Below are 19283 nucleotides of genomic sequence, written 5' to 3' on the forward strand. Positions count from 1 at the left end.
ACTGAGTTCAACTTGAGATTTGATAGGGAGAAAGTAAAGTCTGATGTAGCAGTATTTCAGTGGAGTTAGGGAAATTACAGTGGTATGAGAGAGGAGTTGGCCAAAATAAGCTGGCAGGGATGTCAGCAGAGCTGCAATGCCGTACATTTCTGGGGAAAATGAGGAAGGTGCAGAACATGGGTATTCCAAAACTGAAGAAATACTCAAATGGCAAAATAGTACAACCATGGCTGACCAGGGAAGTCAAAGCTAATGTAAAACCAAAAGACAGAGTATACAATAAAGCAAAAATTAGTGGGAAGATAGCGAGAGCAATTTAAAAACCTACAAATGAATCAATAGGAGGGAAAAGATGATATATGAAAGCAAGCTAGCAAACAATATCAAAGTGGATAGTAGATGCTTTTTTTAAGTGTATAAAAAATAAAAAGAGAGATGAGAGTGGATAAAGGACCACTAGAAAATGAGGCTGGAGAAACAATAACAGGGGCCAAGGAGATGACAGATGAACTAAATGAGTATTTTGCATCAGTCTTCACTGTGGAAGACATTAACAGTGTGACAGATGTTGAGGGGTGAGGGGTGTGAAGGAAGAGGAGTGAGTGCAGTTACTATTACCAGGGAGAAGGTGCTCAAAAAGCTGAAGGTCCTAAGGGTAGGTAAGTCACTCCGACCAGATGAACTGCAGCTTAGGGTTCTGAATGAGGTAGCAGCAGAGATTGTAGATGCATTAGTAATGATCTTTCGAAAATCATTGGACTCTGTCGTGGTGCCAGAGGACTAGAAAATAGCAAATGTCACTTCACCGTTTAAGAAAGGAGGAAGGCAGCAGAAAGGAAATTATAGACCAGTTAGCCTGACGTCAGTGGTTGGGAAGATGTTAGAATCAATTGTTAAGGATGAGGTTATGGAGTACTTGGTGACACAGGACAAGATAGGACAAAGTCAGCATGGTTTCCTTCAGGGAAAATCCTGCCTGACAAACCTGTCGAATTCTTTGAGCAGATTAGCTAAAGGGGATGCAGTGGATGTTGTATATTTGGACTTTCAGAAGGCAGCGAGTGGGAATAAAAGGAAAATTGTCTGGTTGGCTGCCAGTGACTAGTGGTGTTCCACAGGGGTCAGTGTTGGGACCATTTCTTTTTATGCGAAATATAAATGATTTAGATGATGGAATAGATGGCCTTGTTGCCAGGTTTGCAGATGATATGAAGATTGGTGGAGGGGCAGGTAGTGTTCAGGAAACGGGTAGGATGCAGGAAGACTGAGACAGATTAGGAGAATGGGCAAGAAAGTGGCAAATGAAATACAATGTTGAAAAACGCATGGTCATGCACTTTGGTAGTAGAAATAAATGTGCAGACTGTTTTCTAAACAAAGAGAAAATCCAGAAATCTGAGATGCAGAGGGATTTGGGAGTCCTTATGCAGACACCCAGAAGGTTAACTTGCAGGTTGAGTCGGTGGTGAGGAGGGCAAATGCCATGTTAGCATTCATTTCCAGAGGTCTAGAATACAACAGCAGGAATGTGATGCTGAGGCTTTAGGAGGCACTGGTGAGGCCTCACCTTGAGTATTGGGAACAGTTTTGAAAAGATGTGCTGACATTGGACAGGGTTCAGAGGAGGTTCACAAGGATGATTCAAGGAATGAAAGGGTTATCATATGAGGAACGTCTGATGGCTCTGGGTCTGTACTCGCTGGAATTTAGAAGGATGAGGTGGGATCTCATTCAAGTCTTTCGAATGTTGAAAGGCCGAGACAGAGTAGATATGGAAAGGATGTTTCCCATTGTGGAGGAGTCTAGGACAAGAGGGCACAGCCTCAGGATAGAGGGGCGCCCATTTAAAACAGAGATGCGGAGAAATTTCTTTAGCCAGAGTGTGGTATGTTTGTGGAATTTATTACCACAGGCAGCTGTGGAGGCCAGGTCGTTGGGTGTATTTAAGATAGAGGTTGTTATGTTCTTGATTGGACATGGCATCAAAGGTTACAGGGAGAAGGCTGGGGAGTGGGGCTGAGGAAGGGGAAAACAGATCAGCCATGATGGAATGGCACAGCAGACTCGATGGGCCAAATGGCCTAATTCTGCTCCTATGTCTTATAACACTTACAATAAAGGGGCAATCTTTTAGAATGGAGATGAGGAGGTATTTCTTTAGCCATACGGTGGTGAATCTGTGGAATTCTTTGCAACAGGCAGCTGTGGCTGCAATGTCATTGGGTACATCTAAGGTAGAGGTTGATAGGTTCTTGATTGGCATGAAGGGATACGGGGAAAATTGGATCAGCCATGATGAAATGACGGAGCAGACTCGATGGGCCAAATGGCCTAATTCTCCTCCAGTCTCTTGTGCTGTTGGGAAGGAAAGATGTTTGGCTCCCTATCGGCTCCCAAGGATCAATATGGACATCCCAGAGCATCTCTCCTCTGCTGAAACGAGCTGACTTCGGATGTTGAGATAGTTCATTACAGCAGAAGGCATCTGACCACAGGACGTCCTGCTGACAGGATATCAAGGATATTTATCAGGAGCCTTGTCAATAATTTCTCCATCCATCCATCCAACAATTGATTTGTCCCCTCCATCAAGCAGGAGGTAACTTAGCATTAGGACAAGGGCTGTTCGGATGGGAAAGAGCTTCTTCCCCTGGGCCGTGAGTCTATTGAACTCTCTGCCACCAACCAGGTCTCATCACACATGAACAGCCAGTAGAGTAACACTGATCACTTTCCAGCTTGTGTGTTAAACGCACCTTCCTATTTGTGGTAATATTACCTTGTGTGCTGTCTGTGAGTTACCCGTACTGTGTTGAATGCCTTGGTCCGGAGTAAAGTTGTTTCACTGTGTGTGAGTTGCATGTACTGTGTTGCATACCTTGGTCCAGAGGAACGTTTTGTTTGACAGTATACGTGTGTAAAACTGAATGACAATAAACTGAACTTGAAATTGAAGTGCTGCTAATTGTCTTAAGATGTATGAGGGTGAATAAATCCCCTGGGCCTAGTCCGGTACGGTGTGAGGGTGACTAAATTCCCTGGGTCTGGTCTGGTACAGTGTGAGGGTGAATAAGTCCCCTGGGTCTGGTCTGGTGTGAGGGTGAATAAATCCCCTGGGCCTAGTCCGGTACGGTGTGAGGGTGAATAAATCCCCTGGGTCTGGTCCGGTACAGTGTGAGGGTGAATAAATCCCCCGGGCCGGGTCTGGTACAGTGTGAGGGTGAATAAATCCCCTGGGTCTGGTCCGGTACGGTGTGAGGGTGAATAAATCCACTGGGCCTGGTCCGGTACGGTGTGAGGGTGACTAAATTCCCTGGGTCTGGTCCGGTACAGTGACAGGGTGAATAAATCCCCTGGGTCTGGTCTGGTGTGAGGGTGAATAAATCCCCTGGGCCTAGTCCGGTACGGTGTGAGGGTGAATAAATCCCCTGGGTCTGGTCCGGTACAGTGTGAGGGTGAATAAATCCCCCGGGCCGGGTCTGGTACAGTGTGAGGGTGAATAAATCCCCTGGGCCTGGTCCGGTACAGTGACAGGGTGAATAAATCCCCTGGGCCGGGTCTGGTACAGTGAGAGGGTGAATAAATTCCCCGGGCCGGGTCCGGTACGGTGTGAGGGTGAATAAATTTCCCGGGCCGGGTCCGGTACGGTGTGAGGGTGAATAAATCCCCTGGGTCTGGTCTGGTACAGGACGGTGTGAGGGTGAATAATTCCCCTGGGCCGGGTCTGGTACAGTGAGAGGGTGAATAAATCCCCTGGGTCTGGTCCGGTACGGTGTGAGGGTGAATAAATCCCCTGGGCCTGGTCCGGTACGGTGTGAGGGTGAATAAATCCCCTGGGCCTGGTCCGGTACAGTGTGAGGGTGAATAAATCCCCTGGGTCTGGTCCGGTACAGTGAGAGGGTGAATAAATCCCCTGGGCCGGGTCTGGTACAGTGTGAGGGTGAATAAATCCCCTGGGTCTGGTCTGGTACGGTGTGAGGGTGAATAAATCCCCTGGGCCTGGTCTGGTGTGAGGGTGAATAAATCCCCCGGGCCGGGTCTGGTACAGTGTGAGGGTGAATAAATTCCCCGGGCCGGGTCCGGTACGGTGTGAGGGTGAATAAATCCCCTGGGTCTGGTCCGGTACAGTGACAGGGTGAATAAATCCCCTGGGCCGGGTCTGGTACAGTGAGAGGGTGAATAAATCCCCTGGGTCTGGTCTGGTACAGTGTGAGGGTGAATAAATCCCCTGGGCCTGGTCCGGTACGGTGTGAGGGTGAATAAATCCCCTGGGTCTGGTCCGGTACAGTGACAGGGTGAATAAATCCCCTGGGCCGGGTCTGGTACAGTGAGAGGGTGAATAGATCCCCTGGGCCTGGTCTGGTACAGTATGTTCAACAACAGTGGGAAACTAGAGAGGATTTTGCAAGAGACCTGGCTGTGATGTGTGCATCATCTTGTTGGGAAATTGGAGGGTGACTAAAATTGGGCTTGTAATTAACAAGGATGGTGAAGAATATTAAGGGAACTGTAGAGCAGGGAACCTAACATCTGTGGTCGCTACCTGTAGGTGACTAGAGGGGATTCTGAGGGGTCAAAAATCCGAGGTGCAAAGGGACCTCCTCGTACAGGAGTCCCTGAAGGTTAATTTACAGGTTGAGTTGGTGGTGAGGAAGGCATTCATCTCAAGAGGACTCGAATATAAGAGCAAGGATTTGATGCTGAGGCTTCATAAGGCATTGGTCAGTCCACATTGGGAGTATAATGAGCAGCCTTGGACCCCTGATCTAAGAAAGGATGTGCAGAAATTGGGATGCTCCAGAGCAGTTCACGAGAACGATCCGGGAATGAAAGGGTTAGTGTATGAGGATTCGATGGGTCTGGGCCTGCGCTCGCTGGAGATTAGAAGAATGAGGGAGATCTCACTGAAGCCTAGATAGAGTGGATGTGGAGAGGGTGTTTCCTACAGAGGGGGTTCAACAACAGAGGGCACAGCCTCAGAATAGAGAGACGTCCATTTAGAACAGAGATGAAGAGGAATTTCTTTAGCCAGAGGGTGGAGAATCTGTGGAATTTATTGTCACAGATGGCTGTGGAGGCCAAGTTACTTGGTATATTTAAAGCTGAGGTTGACCAATTCTTAATTAGTCAGAACGTCAAGAGGTCACAGGGAGAAGGCAGGAGAATGGGACTGAGAGAGTTAATAAATCAGCCATGATGGAATGACAGACCAGACTCGATGGGCCAAATGGACTGATTGTGCTCCTGTTTCTTACGCTCGTACGTCATACAGTCCTTTGCATGGAGAACGTAATCTGACAGCCCCCCACCTGTCTGCACGGCGCTCATCTTCGCTCTTCTCTTGGGACACACTCCAGCTCATCTGCCGACAACAAAGAAATTCTATTCAGTCACACAGCACGGGCATTCAGAGTTCAAGGTTCAATGAGGCACGATCAGGTTGTATGTAACCAGGGAATGAGTCAAACAACACACTGGTCTTCACCAACTCAGAGACGAGAACCTCTCGTGGTTCCGGAACATATCCTACTCACTTGGGAAAGCTCACAACACCTCTCCATTACGAGGAGGCGTTGCACATCTATACTCACGTCCTTCTACCACATGGGGAAAGGAACTGTCTGAGCCTGGTGGTCCTGGTGTGGATGCTACGTAGCCTCCTCCCTGATGGGAGTGGGACAAACAGTCCATGAGCAGGGTGGGTGGGATCCTTCATGACGTTACTGGCCCTTTTCCAGCACCTTTCTGTTTATATGTCGTTGATGGCGGGGAGACTCCTGCTGGTGAGACGTTGGGCAGTTTTGACTACCTGTCTGCAGCAATACAGTTTCCGTAGCAAACAGTGACACAGCTTTTTAGGATGCTGTCTACAGTACAACCACAGAATGCCGTGAGAATGGACATGCAAGGCCCAGTTCTCCTCAGAGAGTAGAGGGTGCTCGTGAACTTTCCTAACTGAGGAGGATGTGTTGGGTGTGATGTGCACTCTCAGGGGTTTGAAACTCCTTGCAGCTCCCTGAGGGGTGTGAGTGGTGCCAAATCTCCTGAAGCTGATGAACATCTCCTTCATCCTGTTGACATTGAGCAGGAAGTTATTTGCTGGGCATTCGGCCTCAGGGAGGAGATCATAATGGGAATGGTATGAGGGTGGGGACTGAACCAGGATGGGAACAGTCTGGTCTGGAGAGGCCACTGCACAGGGTCAGAAAAAGCTGCAGGAAGTTGTAAACTCAGTCAGCTCCATCACGGGCACCAGACTCCCCAGCATCCAGGACAGCTTCAAAAGGTGACGCCTCAGGAAGGCAGCTTTCATCATTAAGGACCCCATCACCCAGGATATTCTCTCTTCTCATTGCCACCATCAAGGCGGAGGTACAGAAGCCTGAAGACACACTCAACGTTTCAGGAACAGCTTCGTTCCCTCTGGCATCAGATTTCTGACTGGACAATGAATACAACCTCACTATTTCTTCTCTTTTTATACCAGTTATTTAATTTTTAATTTATCTTTCAGATTGCAATTTATAGCTTCATCATTACATATTGCAATGTACTGCTGCCACAAAATAACATATTTCACAACATCTGCCAGTGATATTAAACCTTATTCTGACTCTGGGATCACATTCACTTTCCTGGCAGTTCCCCCAAACCACCACAGGGTGGCAGCAGTGATCTGTCCGCAGCATCAGCAGGAAATCAAAATGTGGCAGCCACAGGAACCCTGAGATAAACGCTGGAAACACTCATCTGTGGAGGGAGTGACTCTTTGCCTCAGCTTCACACCCTTCATCAGAGATCCCGATCAGGTAGTGCCAACTCTCTCCACCTTCCCACCATGTGTCCTGTACCTCCTGTACACAACTTTTCCACCAACAGCCCATGCAGCTTTATGGCAAGGTCTGCACACCATCGCAGACTTCAAAGCTAAACGCAGTGGAGTTTCCAACATTGATGCCTCTCTCCCAGACAAGCCAAATCTTTTTCACGCTCAATTCAATGTCGCCAGTACTGAGCCCCTGAGGAGACCTGCAGAGGATGCGACCACCAGCTTGGTCATCTCCGAGGCTGAGTACGCAGGTGTTTCCGAGTGGACAGTCGCCAAGGCTGCAGGACCGGACGGCATCCCAAGACGGGTACGCAGGACGTGCGCAGCACAACTGGCAGGTGTGCTTACAGATATTTTTAATCTCTCCCTCTCCTGCTTCAAAACATCCACCATTGCCCTGTCCCTAACAAGGCTAAGGTAACATGTCTGAACGACTGGTGTCCTGTCACACTCATCTCAATAAGCAAATGCTTTGAGAGGCTGGTCAAGGATTACATCTGCAGCTTGCCACCACCCAAACTGGACACCCTACAATTCACCCACCGACACAACCGATTGACAGATAACGTAATAGCCACTGCTCTACGTACCGTCCTTACACATCTGGAGGAGGAGGATTATGTGAGAATGCTGTTCTTGGACTACAGTTCAGCATTCAACATAATTCCCTCCAGGCTTGACAAGAAGCTCAGAGGCCTCGGCCTTCACCCAGCCTTGTGCAGCTGGATCCTGGACTCCCTGTCAGATCACTGGCAGGTGGTAAGAGTGGGCTCCCTGACCTCTGCCCCTCTGACTCAATACAGGAGCCCCTCAGGGCTGTGAACTAAGCCCCCTCCTTTACTCTCTGTATACCCTTGACTGTGTCACCACCCACAGCTCCAATCTGCTAATTAAATCTGCTGATGACACTACACTGATTGGCCTAATCTCAAACAATACTGAGGTGGCCTACAGGGAAGAAAGAAGTCATCTCTCTGACACAGTGGTGTCAAGAAAGCAACCTCCCCCTCAATGTCGCAAAAACAAAGGAGCTGATTGTGGACTACAGGAGGAATGGAGACGGGCTAATCCCTATTGACGTCAATGGATCTGGGGTTGAGAGGGTGAACAGCTTTAAGTTCCTCGGCATCCACATCACTGAGAATCTCATGTGGTCTGTACATACTGTCTTTGTGGTGAAAAAGGCACAACAGCACCTCTTTCACCTCAGACGGGTGAAGAAGTTTGGTATGGGCCCCCAAATTCTAAGAACTTTCTACAGGGGCACGATTGAGAGCATCCTGACTGGCTGCATCACTGCCTGGTATGGGAACTGTACCTCCCTCAATCGCAGGACTCTGCAGAGAGTGGTGCGGACAGCCCAGCGCATCTGTAGATGTGAACTTCCCATGACTCAGGACATTTACAAGAACGGGCGTGTAAAATGGGCCTGAAGGATCATTGGGGACCTGAGTCACCCCAACCACAAACTGTTCCAGCTGCTACCATCTGGGAAACGGTACCGCAGCATAAAAGCCAGGACCAACAGGCTCCGGGACAGCTTCTTCCACCAGGCCATCAGACTGATTAATTCATGCTGACACAATTGTATTCCTATGTTATATGACTATCCTGTTGTACATAATATTTATTATTAATTACTATAAATTGCACATTGCACATTTAAACAGAAACGTAATGTGAAGATTTTTACTCTTCATGTATGTGAAGGATGTAAGTAATAAAGTCAATTCAATTCAATTTTGTTGACTGGTCAGCAGCAGCACTGTGGGCCGAAGGGCTTGTCCTTGTGCCGTTTGTTCAATGTTCTATGGTCACTTGAGAACAACTGCCCCAGAGGCTAGACCTTTCCAACCCATGGCACACACCCCCCTCCACACACACAGCCCTGTCTCACTCCCTATCAATCTCCAGCTGCCTCTGCCCATTCCTGTCCTGTGCCTGTTTCAGCCCCTGCTCCTGCCCCCGTGGTTCAGGTGGGAGATCTTGACGCTACGTGCAGGGGGGTTCTGGCAGGGGACGGGGTGCAGCCTGTTCGGGGCAAGAAAGCGGAGAAGAAATATTTTTGCATCTCCCCCTCCCCCTCCAGCTTTCAAATCCCTTACTCACTCTTCCTTCAGTTAGTCCTGACGAAGGGTCTCGGCCTGAAACGTCGACTGCGCCTCTTCCTATAGATGCTGCCTGGCCTGCTGCGTTCACCAGCAACTTTGATGTATGTTGGTTGAAGAAATATAAACCCCATTTCCAGAAAAGTTGGGATATTTTCCAAAATGCAATAAAAACAAAAATCTGTGATATGTTAATTCACGTGAAACTTTATTTAACTGACAAAAGTACAAAGAAAAGATTTTCAATAGTTTTACTGACCAACTTAATTGTATTTTGTAAATATACACAAATTTAGAATTTGATGGCTGCAACACATTCAACAAAAGTTGGGACAGAGTTAAAATAAGATTGAAAAGTGCACAGAATATTCAAGTAACACTGGTTTGGAAGACTCCACATTAAGCAGGCTAATTGGTAGCAGGTGACGTATCATGACTGGGTATAAAAGTAGCGTCCATCAAAGGCTCAGTCTTTGCAAGCAAGGATGGGTCGTGGCTCACCCCTTTGTGCCAAAATTCGTGAGAGAATTGTTAGTCAGTTCAAAAGGAACATTTCTCAACGGAAGATTGCAGAGAATTTAGGTCTTTCAACATTTACAGTACCTAATATTGTGAAAAGATTCAGAGAATTCAGAGACATCTCAGTGTGTAAAGGGCAAGGTCAGAAACCACTGTTGAATGCGCGTGATCTTCGAGCCCTCAGGCGGCACTGCCTAAGAAACCGTCATGCTATTGTGACAATTATAGCCACCTGGGCTCGGGAGTACTTCGGAAAACCATTGTCACTCAACACAGTCCGTTGCTGCATCCAGAAGTGCAACTTGAAACTGTATTACGCAAGGAGGAAGCCATACATCTACGCTATGCAGAATCGCCAGCGAGTTCTCTCGGCCTGAACTCATCTCAGATGGACCGAAGGACTGTGGAACCATGTGCTGTGGTCAGATGAGTCCACATTTCAGCTAGTTTTCGGAAAAAACGGGCGTCGAGTTCTCTGTGACAAAGATGAAAACGACCATCCAGATTGTTATCAGCGAAAGGTGCAAAAGCCAGCATCTGTGATGGTATGGGGGTGCATCAGTGCCCACGGCATGGGTGAGTTGCATGTATGTGAAGGTACCATTGACTCTGAGGCGTATATTAGGATTTTAGAGAGACATATGTTGCCATCAAGGCGACGCCTCTTCCTGGTACGTCCATGCTTATTTCAGCAGGACAATGCCAGACCACATTCTGCACGGGCTACAACAGCGTGGCTTTGTAGACACAGAGTGCATGTGCTTGACTGGCCTGCTGCCAGTCCAGATCTATCTCCTATTGAAAATGTATGGTGCAACATGAAGAGGAGAATCAGACAACGGAGACCACGGACTGTTGAGCAGCTGAAGTCTTATATCAAGTAAGAACGGACAAAATTTCCAATTGCAAATCTACTACAATTAGTATCCTCAGTTCCAAAACGATTAAAAAGTGTTATTAGAAGGAAAGGTGATGTAACACAATGGCAAACATGCCTCTGTCCCAATTTTTGTTGAGTGCGTTGCAGCCATCAAATTCTAAATTTGTGTATGTTTACAAAATACAATTAAGTTGGTCAGTAAAACTATTGAAAATCTTTTCTTTGTACTTTTGTCAGTTAGATAGAGGTTCACGTGAATTAACATATCACAGATTTTTGTTTTAATTGCATTTTGGAAAATATCCCAACTTTTCTGGAAAAGGGATTTGTACAAACACCCTAACAAGTCGGACCCCGAGAACGCAGAGCCCAGGCCCACTTGCCCTGAAGTGGAGCGGGAAGTTCGGGGAAGTGGCGATGGAATTGGAGAGTGTCGCTGCATCAGTGAACCCTGCAGCGTGTGCCCCTCCGGCGTGAAGAGGAGACGGGAATGTTCCCCCAAGAGGGCAGGGCAAGAGGGTAGGTGCGGGGGAGTCCCAGGAAGAGGTGGGAATCCGGGTGGAGGTTGGTTCCAGACCTGAATCCCCAGATGTAGCCTCCAGTACTGTGGTAGGTGGAGTGCTTGTGCAGAAAGGTAGTGTTAGCCCTGTTTGCACAACTGAGACAGCCCTGGAGCCCTTCACCCAGGACTGAGCAGTTAGTGCCTCCCTGGAGGCAAGTGTATTGAATAATGCAAGTGCAGAGGAGAGAGCGGCCTCAGGCTGCTGGTTGACCCCTAGGACCAGAGTTACTGGGGTCCACCTCGTACCCGTCTCCTGGGGAGGGTGACGTACTCTGCATGCCGATCCCATCAACTAGTCCCTGGGGATTATCCCTCCATTGTCGTAACTGTGGATAAGGCTGATGCGACGGTGGAGCGGGCAGGTATGAGTGAGGTACCCGCTGTGCAGTGTGGGTTACAAGTGCAGCCGTCTATTAGAAAACACGGGGAGGAAGATGGGGGTGTGGGAGACCCCTTTGATAGCGAGACAATGAACATCCTCACCCCTCCTGAGAAATCGGTATTGATACCTGTGGAGGAAATCAGAAAGCTCATTCTCACCTCTGAGGGTGAAGCATCGGCCGAAACTAGCCTCTCTTTGTTGGTCTAGATTGCCGAGGCTGGTCAAGTCTCTGCCCGTCACCCTCAGATGGAAGGGGGAGGGGAAGAGGAATGCTGTGTCAGGGAATAACAGGCGACAGCTGAATCCTTCCTGGATGACCTGGTGAGGGAAGCAGCCTCGCTCCTTTGGGAGATGACGGGTCACAGGGTGGCGTTGGCAACACTCGGGCCCGGACAGCAAAGAGCATTCTTGCTTTTCTTCGGGATATTGTGGTTGAGAGCTCCTCCACTCTCACCGGGAAGGGTACTGGTGCCGAGGCCTAGTGTACTCCTGACATGAAGCTCACCATAGCTAGTCTAAACATGGATGGTAGCAGGGGCCCTCTCCACAGATATAACAATCTCTCAGTCCTCAGGGATGGGAGATGTGCGATGAGTTTCCTGCAGGAAACCCATACCATCCCGGGGGACGAGTCCGCTTGACTCATGGAGTGGCAGGGCGGGGTCTACATGAGCTACCTCAGCTCCAACTCTAACGGGGTGGCGATCCTGTTGGCCCGGACCTTCCAGCCAGAAATCCTAAGAGTCCAGGATGTCGTGCCCGGCCGCCTGCTCCACCTGGCTGTGCGCCTGGATGATATACCTCTTTATTTTATCAATGTGTATGCTCCGAGGCGTGGGGTGATGCAGACGCGCCTATTCTGTCAGCTGTCCACTCTGCTGAGTTCCATCGATCCTGGGGACCGCATCATCCTCGGGGGAGGCTTCAACTGTACCCTCGAGGTGGAGGACCGCTCGGGCCTCCAACGCGACCCAGCACCGGCGAAAAAGTTAAAGGAGCTAGTTGGCTCCTTTGACTTGGTGGACAGCTGGCGGAATCTTCACCCCGACTCTAGCGCCTTCTCGAGAAGGTCTGGAGAGGGAGGTTCCCGCATAGACCGCCTGTATATCTCTCGGGCTCACATCTCCCACGTGTCGGCGTCCTCCATGCGGCCAGTGTCATGCTCGGATCCGGGTATTGGCATTTTAACAACCGGCTGCTGGAGGACAGCCGATTCCAGGATTTGTTCCGAGCGTTCTGGGTCACCTGGAGAGAGAAACGGGCAGATTTCTGCTCCCTTCGGCTATGGTGGGATGTGGGCAAAGCCCACATCCATTTTTTATGTCGGGAGTACACTAGGGGGTTGACAGAGGCGGGGCTCTGAGATTCAGTGGCTTGAGAGAGCATTGCTTGACCTAAAGTCCCGTCTTGGTCTGACCACTGGGACCAACTTCCATGGCAGGAACACCAGGAGAAGAAGGACGCACTAAGGAATCTGCAGTTCCAGCAGTCCCGAGGTGCAGGATTTGGACCGTGGCTCACCCTTCTTCTACTCGTTGGAGAGGTGGCGGGGAGTTCAAAAGCAGCTAGTGGAATTACTGGCTGCTGATGGCTTCTCCATCACGGACCCTGATGAAATCAATAAAGAAGTCCGCTCATTCTATCGGTCCTTATTCTCACCAGATCTGTCAAATGCAGAGGCGTGCAGTGAGGTCTGGAAAGATTTGCCTAAGGTCAGCCCAGAGGATGCACCCCTGGCTCGGGAGGAGTTGTCCACTGCCCTTCAGCAACTCCAGAGGGGCAAGTCCCCTGGCTTAGATGGACTGAGTGTAGAGTTTTATCAGGCTTTCTGGGATGTCCTGGGAGATGATTACAGTCTTGTCCTAGGGGAGACCTAGCCACCGGGGAAATGCTTCTCTCATGGCGGAGAACTGTTGTGGTCTTACTGCCCAAGAAGGGAGACCTCCGCCTGCTAAAGAACTGGAGGCCGGTCTCCCTCTTGTGCGCGGACTACAAGATCTTCGCCCGGGCAATGGCCAACTGTTTTGGTTCAGTACTGAGACAGGTGATTCATCCTGACCAATCTTACACAGTCCAGGGCCGCTCCATCCAGGACAATGCCCACTTAGTACGGGACCTGATTCACCTGCAACAGGAGACTGGGTCCCCGGCAGCATTTCTTTCTCTTGGCCAGGAGAAGGCATTTGACTGGGTAGACCAGTTTCCTGGTGGACACTCTGCAAGGTTTTGGGCTCGGACAACACTTTGTGGCCCGAGTTCGGCTCCTATACTCTGCCGCAGAGCGCCTTGTTAAGATCAACGGATCACTGACAGCACCTGTTCCCTTCAGAAGAGGAGTACGTCAGGGGTGCCCCATATCCGGCCAATTGTATGCGACCTGTGTCGAGCCATTCCTGAGCCTTCTTTGGCGAAGGCTGACAGGTCTGGTTCTGCGTGAACCGGACATGGAGGTCGTCCTCTTGGCCTACACCGACGACGTACTCCTCATGGTGACAGATCCCAGTGATCTGCAGAGGGTGCGCGAATGCCAAGAAGTTTTCTCGGCGGCACCCTCCACTAGATCAACTGGGCGAAACGTTCCAGACTCTTAGTGGGTCAGTGGCAAGTGGATCCCCTGACGGAGGAGGTTAAAGCTTTTGAGTGAAGCACCAGACGTCTCCTCTATCTGGGAGCCTACTTGAGTCCTTCTGGGGAGACCTGGCTGGCGGACTGGCAGGACCTGGAGACGAAAGTCATGGCCCGGCTGGGGCACTGGTTAGGCCTTCTCAGGGTGCTTTCCTATCGAGGCAGGGTGGTGGTCATAAACCAGCTGGTGGTCTCCATGTTGTGGTACCAGATGGTCACCTTGGCCCCTCCTGCCCCTTTAGTTGCGAGAATGCAGAGGAAGTTAGTGGATTTCTTCTGGGGTAACAGGAAACACTGGGTCTCTGCAGCGGTTCTGAGTCTCCCAGTGGGAGAGGGAGGACAGTCGCTGGTGTGTGTACGTACGCGACTGGTGGCTCTCCGCCTCTGGACTCTGCAGAGATTCCTGTACGCCGAACACCCTCCCAGGTGGCACGTGTTGGCAACTTTCTTCCTCCGGAGGGGCTGCTGTCTTCACGAAGACACGCAGCTACCACTGGCGGGCGTCAGCCATGCTGCTTTGCGGAGTCTGCCCGGCTTCTATCAGGACCTACTGAGAGTCTGGAACATGGTTGCCTCACGCCGGGAATCCCCTCCTCTGGCAGAGGGCGGAGTCCTGGCCGACCCTTGCCCTACCTCAACGGATGTCAGTGCGGCTCGGGTATGTGGATCGACTCAAGCTGAGCTGCTGGTCGGGCCCAGGCCCCGCAGCCTTATCCGAGAGACGAATCCACACAATTTGAGCCGTCTTTCATCAACACCCACAATCCCATTCAGGGATACAAGTTGGAGGTATCTGTATGGGCTGCTGCTCCACACCCTCCACTTCCTTGCCCTTGTCCACCGTCCCGACACGCCATGGCGGTCAGTCTTTCCACCTGGAGGTGAGGGGGTCCCCGGTGGAAGTCCTTTTACGAGGGAGTTCTTCCCATTCACCTGGGAAATCTGGGTGGAGGCTTCTGCACAGAGCGGTGAACTGCAATAAGTTCTTTAGTTTGTACACGGATCTCCCAGCTGCATGTCACTTCTACGGGATGGAGGAGACCGTGTACCACATGTACATGGAGTGTGTGAGACTGCAACCCCTTTTTGTGTATCTGCGTGGGCTGTTTCTCACCTTCTGGGTACACTTTAGCCCCACCCTATTTACATACGGTCATCCAGTAAAGAGGGGGGCATGGAGGGATGAGGATGTCCTTGTCAACTTGCTCCTGGGGCTGGTGAAATCAGCCATCCGTGGCTCCTGCAAACGGGTGGTGGGAGGATCTGCCCGGGTAGACTGCCTGGCCATGCTTAGGGGGTATGTTCGTGCTCGGGAAAATATTGAGAAGGAACACGCGCTCTCCATGGCCACCGTAGAGGCGTTCTGGGACCGTTGGGCTCCGCGGGAGGAGGGGGGTGTTATTGCCGTCATTGACGGAGATGGAAACATTTTAGTTTAATGTCATTTGTCTATTTGTAGTGTAGTAATTCTGTTAGTCACTGGTTTGAATATATTGTAGAAATGAATTTGTAATAAAGATATTATGTAAAAAAAGAGTCAGACACAGAGTGAATCTCCCTCCACACACCATCAGGGTCAGACACAGAGTGAATCTCCCTTCACACACCATCACGGTTAGACACGGAGTGAGGCTCCCCGGCACTATACTGTTCTGTAACTACCTGCCACCATCCCATCCTGTCCCAAATCATGAGACACAGACTGCACAGTCCCTGCTGTAGCCTTCCAACATTGTCACACTTTTGGCCCAACAAGCCGCAGCCTCATCTCAGGACAATTTAAAATGACCAATTCACAACCGGCACGTCGTCGTATCGTGGGAGGAAATCGCAGGTAGAATGGAGAAACTTGCGTGCAGAGGATATCAGAACTGCACACTGACGGTCCGAGCTGAGACACCATAGGGCAAACCGTTACGTTAGGGTGGTGCCCTGTGATCTCCCCCTCCCCCACCCCAGCCGGATTACAGAGGCATGGGCTCATCCTCTCCCACCTACCGGATCCACGTACGTGAATTCCCAATCCACTGCGAGGGACTGTAAGAGCTTCTTCTCCAGCCGATACCTCTCCATGTACTGGACCAGCTCCTGCGCACACACACACACCGACAACAGGCGTCACTCACAGGCACTGCACACAGCACTGGCTGTTCCCCGAGACTGGGCTGACAGGGCCATGTGTGCTGAGAGGGGGAGGGATTCTTCAGTCATTTGTGAGGAAGGCTAATTCAATGTTGGCATTCATTTTGAGAGGACTGGAACGTAAAAGCAAGGATGTAATGCTGAGGCTTTATAACACATTGGTCAGACTTCACCAAGTATTCTGAGAGTTTTGGGCCCCTTATCTAAAAAAGATGTACTGGCATTGAAGAGGGGCCAGAGGATGTTCACAAGAATGATTATGGGAATGAAAGGGTCAATGTATGAGGTGTATTTGATAGCTCTGCGCCTGTACTTGCTGGAATTTAAAAGAATGAGGGGTGATCTCATTGAAACATATGACTATTGAAAGGTCTAGATAGGGTGGATGTGGAGAGGGTATTTCCTATTGCAGGGAAGTCTAGGACTAGAGGGCACAGCCTCAGAATACAGCGATGTCCATTGGAAGGGGAATTTCTTTAGGCAGGGGATGGTGAATCTGTGGAATTCATTGCCACAGGTGGCTGTGGAGGACAAGTCAATGGGTATATTTAAAACTGAAGATGACCAGTTCTTAATTAGTCAGGGTGTCAAAAGGTTATGAGGAGAAGGCAGGAGATTGGCGTTGAGTGGGACAATAAACCAGCCATGATGGAATGGCAGAGCAGACTTGATAGGCCGAATGGTCTAATTCTGCTCCGATGTCTTATGGTCTTAACTGCCCACCCCTGCCTGCCCCAGAGATGGGCCGAATAGCCCTGTGTGTATGTGTGTGTGGGGGGCTTTGGGTGCAGTTGGTTTGTGGGGAGGGGTTGGTGGCATTCCTGGGTGGGTGGGACCGGCGGTGGACAGCACAGACCTGGCGAGGGTCGACAAAGGCAGGGTCTCTCTCCCGCTGAAGCAGATGCTGGTGGGAGGCTACGCTTGCCAGCATGTCCGCATCCTCAGGCACCAGTAGCAGGTATGACCGCGCGGCCTCCAGTGACTTCTTGTAGTCTTTCACTGCAGAGGGAGAGAGGGAGAGGTGAGTCGGGGCCTGGACTCTGGCCAGAGGTCACCACACAGGAAAGTGTACAATTGAAAAGGACAACACACACAAAATTCTGGAGGAACTCAGCAGGTCGGGCAGCATCTACAGAAATGAATAACCAGCTGACGTTTTGGGCCCAGATCCTTCATCAGGACTGGAGAGGAAGGAGGACGGAGCCCGAATGTGGGGGTGGGAGGGAAGAAGGGCAACCTAGAAGGTGATAGATGGAGCCAAGTGGGTGGAGGAGGGGGGGAATGAAGCAAGAAGCTGGGTCTTATGGTCATATCACAAGCTGGAAATGTCAGTGGATTCTTGGTGAGGGTATTGGGACGGACACGGCCCGGGTCGGCGTGTGGTGTACGCGGTCCGGGTCGGCGTGCGGTGTACGCGGTCCAGGTCTGTGTGCGGTGTGCAGTCTCACCCTTGTAGTAGGAATACTGCAGGCAGTGGTAGTGCAGGGGCAGGTAGCTGTCAATGGGCGAGAGTCGGCCTGCGCGCGTCGAGAGCTCCCTCACACAGCTGTGTTCACACACCAGCACCTGTAGGTAGTGAGCTGGAGGGGGGGGGGAGAGGAGGAGGAAGGGTTACAGTACACTCCATAAGCACCTCATTTGTTCCTACCTGCCTATACCTGCTCTGCACCTTTTTCCTCTTAACCAGGGCCTCAACATCTCTTGAAAAACAACACTCCACACATCCGTTGTCTGTATCTTTTATTCTGACGGGCACATACGAGCTTTGTACTCTCAAAATTTCATTTTTGAAGGCCTCCCACTTACCAAGTAGATCTTTGCCAGAAAACAGCCTGTCTCAATCCGCACTTGCCAGATCATTTCTGATAGTCAAAATTGTCCTTTCTTTAAATTAGAACTTCACCCTGTGAACTAGACCTATCTCTTTGTATATTCTTTGAAACTAATGGCATTGTGGTCACTGGATACAAAGCGTTCCCCTACACAGACTTCTGTCACCTGCTCTGCCTCATTCCCTACCAGCAGATCCAGTATCACACGCTCTCTCATTGGGACTTCTACGTACTGAAAGAAACTTTCCTGAACACATTTGACAAACTCTATCCCACCTAATCCTTTTACAAGTAAGGGATTCCCAGTCAATATGAAAAGTTAAAATCACCTACTATAACAGCCTTACATTTCTTACAACAGTCTGCGATCTTTACAAATCTGTTCTTCTAAATTCCAAGGCCTGTTGGGTGGTCTGTAATATAGCCCCATTAACATAGCCATACCTTTCTTATTTCTCCAGTTCACCTATCATGCTTCACTGGTCTAGCTCTCCGGTCTGTCCTGACGCAGCACCGTATGACGCTCTCCTGTCTGTCCTGTGTGACACTCTCCTGTCTGTCCTGTGTGACGCTCTCCTGTCTGTCCTGACGCAGCACTGTGTGACGCTCTCCGGTCCGTCCTGACTTAGCACCGTGTGACGCTCTCCGGTCCGTCCTGACTTAGCACCGTGTGACGCTCTCCTGTCTGTCCCGTGTGACGCTCTCCGGTCTGTCCCGTGTGACACTCTCCGGTCTGTCCTGACTTAGCACCGTGTGACGCTCTCCGGTCCGTCCTGACTTAGCACCGTGTGACGCTCTCCGGTCCGTCCTGACGCAGCACCGTGTGACGCTCTCCGGTCTGTCCTGATGCAGCACTGTGACATTTTCCCTGACTAACAATGCCACCCCTCTTCCCGCTTTGCCAGGTATGAAACAATGGAACCCTGGAACTCTGAGTCCTACCCCTCCTGCAACCAAGTCTCACCGCTGGCTACAACGTCGTAATTCCAGCGGCTGATTCATGCCCTGAGCTCGTCTACCTTTCCTATAATACCACTTGCTTTGAAATGTACGCAGCTCAGGACACTAGTCGCACCATGCAGAACTTTTTAATTCCTGACTTTGTCTGAGATCTTACCAACATCTGCCTTCACAACTTCTCCACTCATTGCTCAGGCATTCTGGTTCTTTCTGCAACTCTCCTTTAAATCCCACCGTGCAGCATTAACAAACATTCACACTAGGATATTGGTTCCCTTCCTGTTCAGGTGCAAACCGTCCCACTTTCCCTGGTGTAGCATCCTAACATGCTATATCACTGCAGGGTATGGAAACTACATCATGACAGACAGGAAAGCTCTACAATGGGTCATCAGAACTGCCCAACGCATCACCAGCACCAGCCTACCTGCTATTGAGGACATT

General features: G+C 50.3%; 1 protein-coding gene across 2 annotated transcripts in view; it reads right to left on the minus strand.

Moving 5' to 3' along the window:
* The window catches only part of p3h2 (prolyl 3-hydroxylase 2), a 114023-nt gene that overhangs the window by 25930 nt on the left and 68810 nt on the right, over positions 1–19283 (minus strand). Inside the window, exons 4-8 of one of the 2 annotated variants that reach the window (XM_063045246.1) lie at positions 17496–17627; positions 16904–17046; positions 15904–15993; positions 8939–9034; positions 5310–5362 (exon numbers count right to left, since the gene is read on the minus strand). In XM_063045246.1, the coding sequence (XP_062901316.1) occupies positions 5310–5362; positions 8939–9034; positions 15904–15993; positions 16904–17046; positions 17496–17627 (514 nt within the window). The remainder of the gene's footprint in view (positions 1–5309; positions 5363–8938; positions 9035–15903; positions 15994–16903; positions 17047–17495; positions 17628–19283) is intronic. The other variant, XM_063045247.1, reaches the window with a different exon arrangement.

Source organism: Mobula hypostoma, chromosome 4 (genome assembly GCF_963921235.1).
Source record: "Mobula hypostoma chromosome 4, sMobHyp1.1, whole genome shotgun sequence".
Lineage (NCBI taxonomy): Eukaryota > Metazoa > Chordata > Chondrichthyes > Myliobatiformes > Myliobatidae > Mobula > Mobula hypostoma.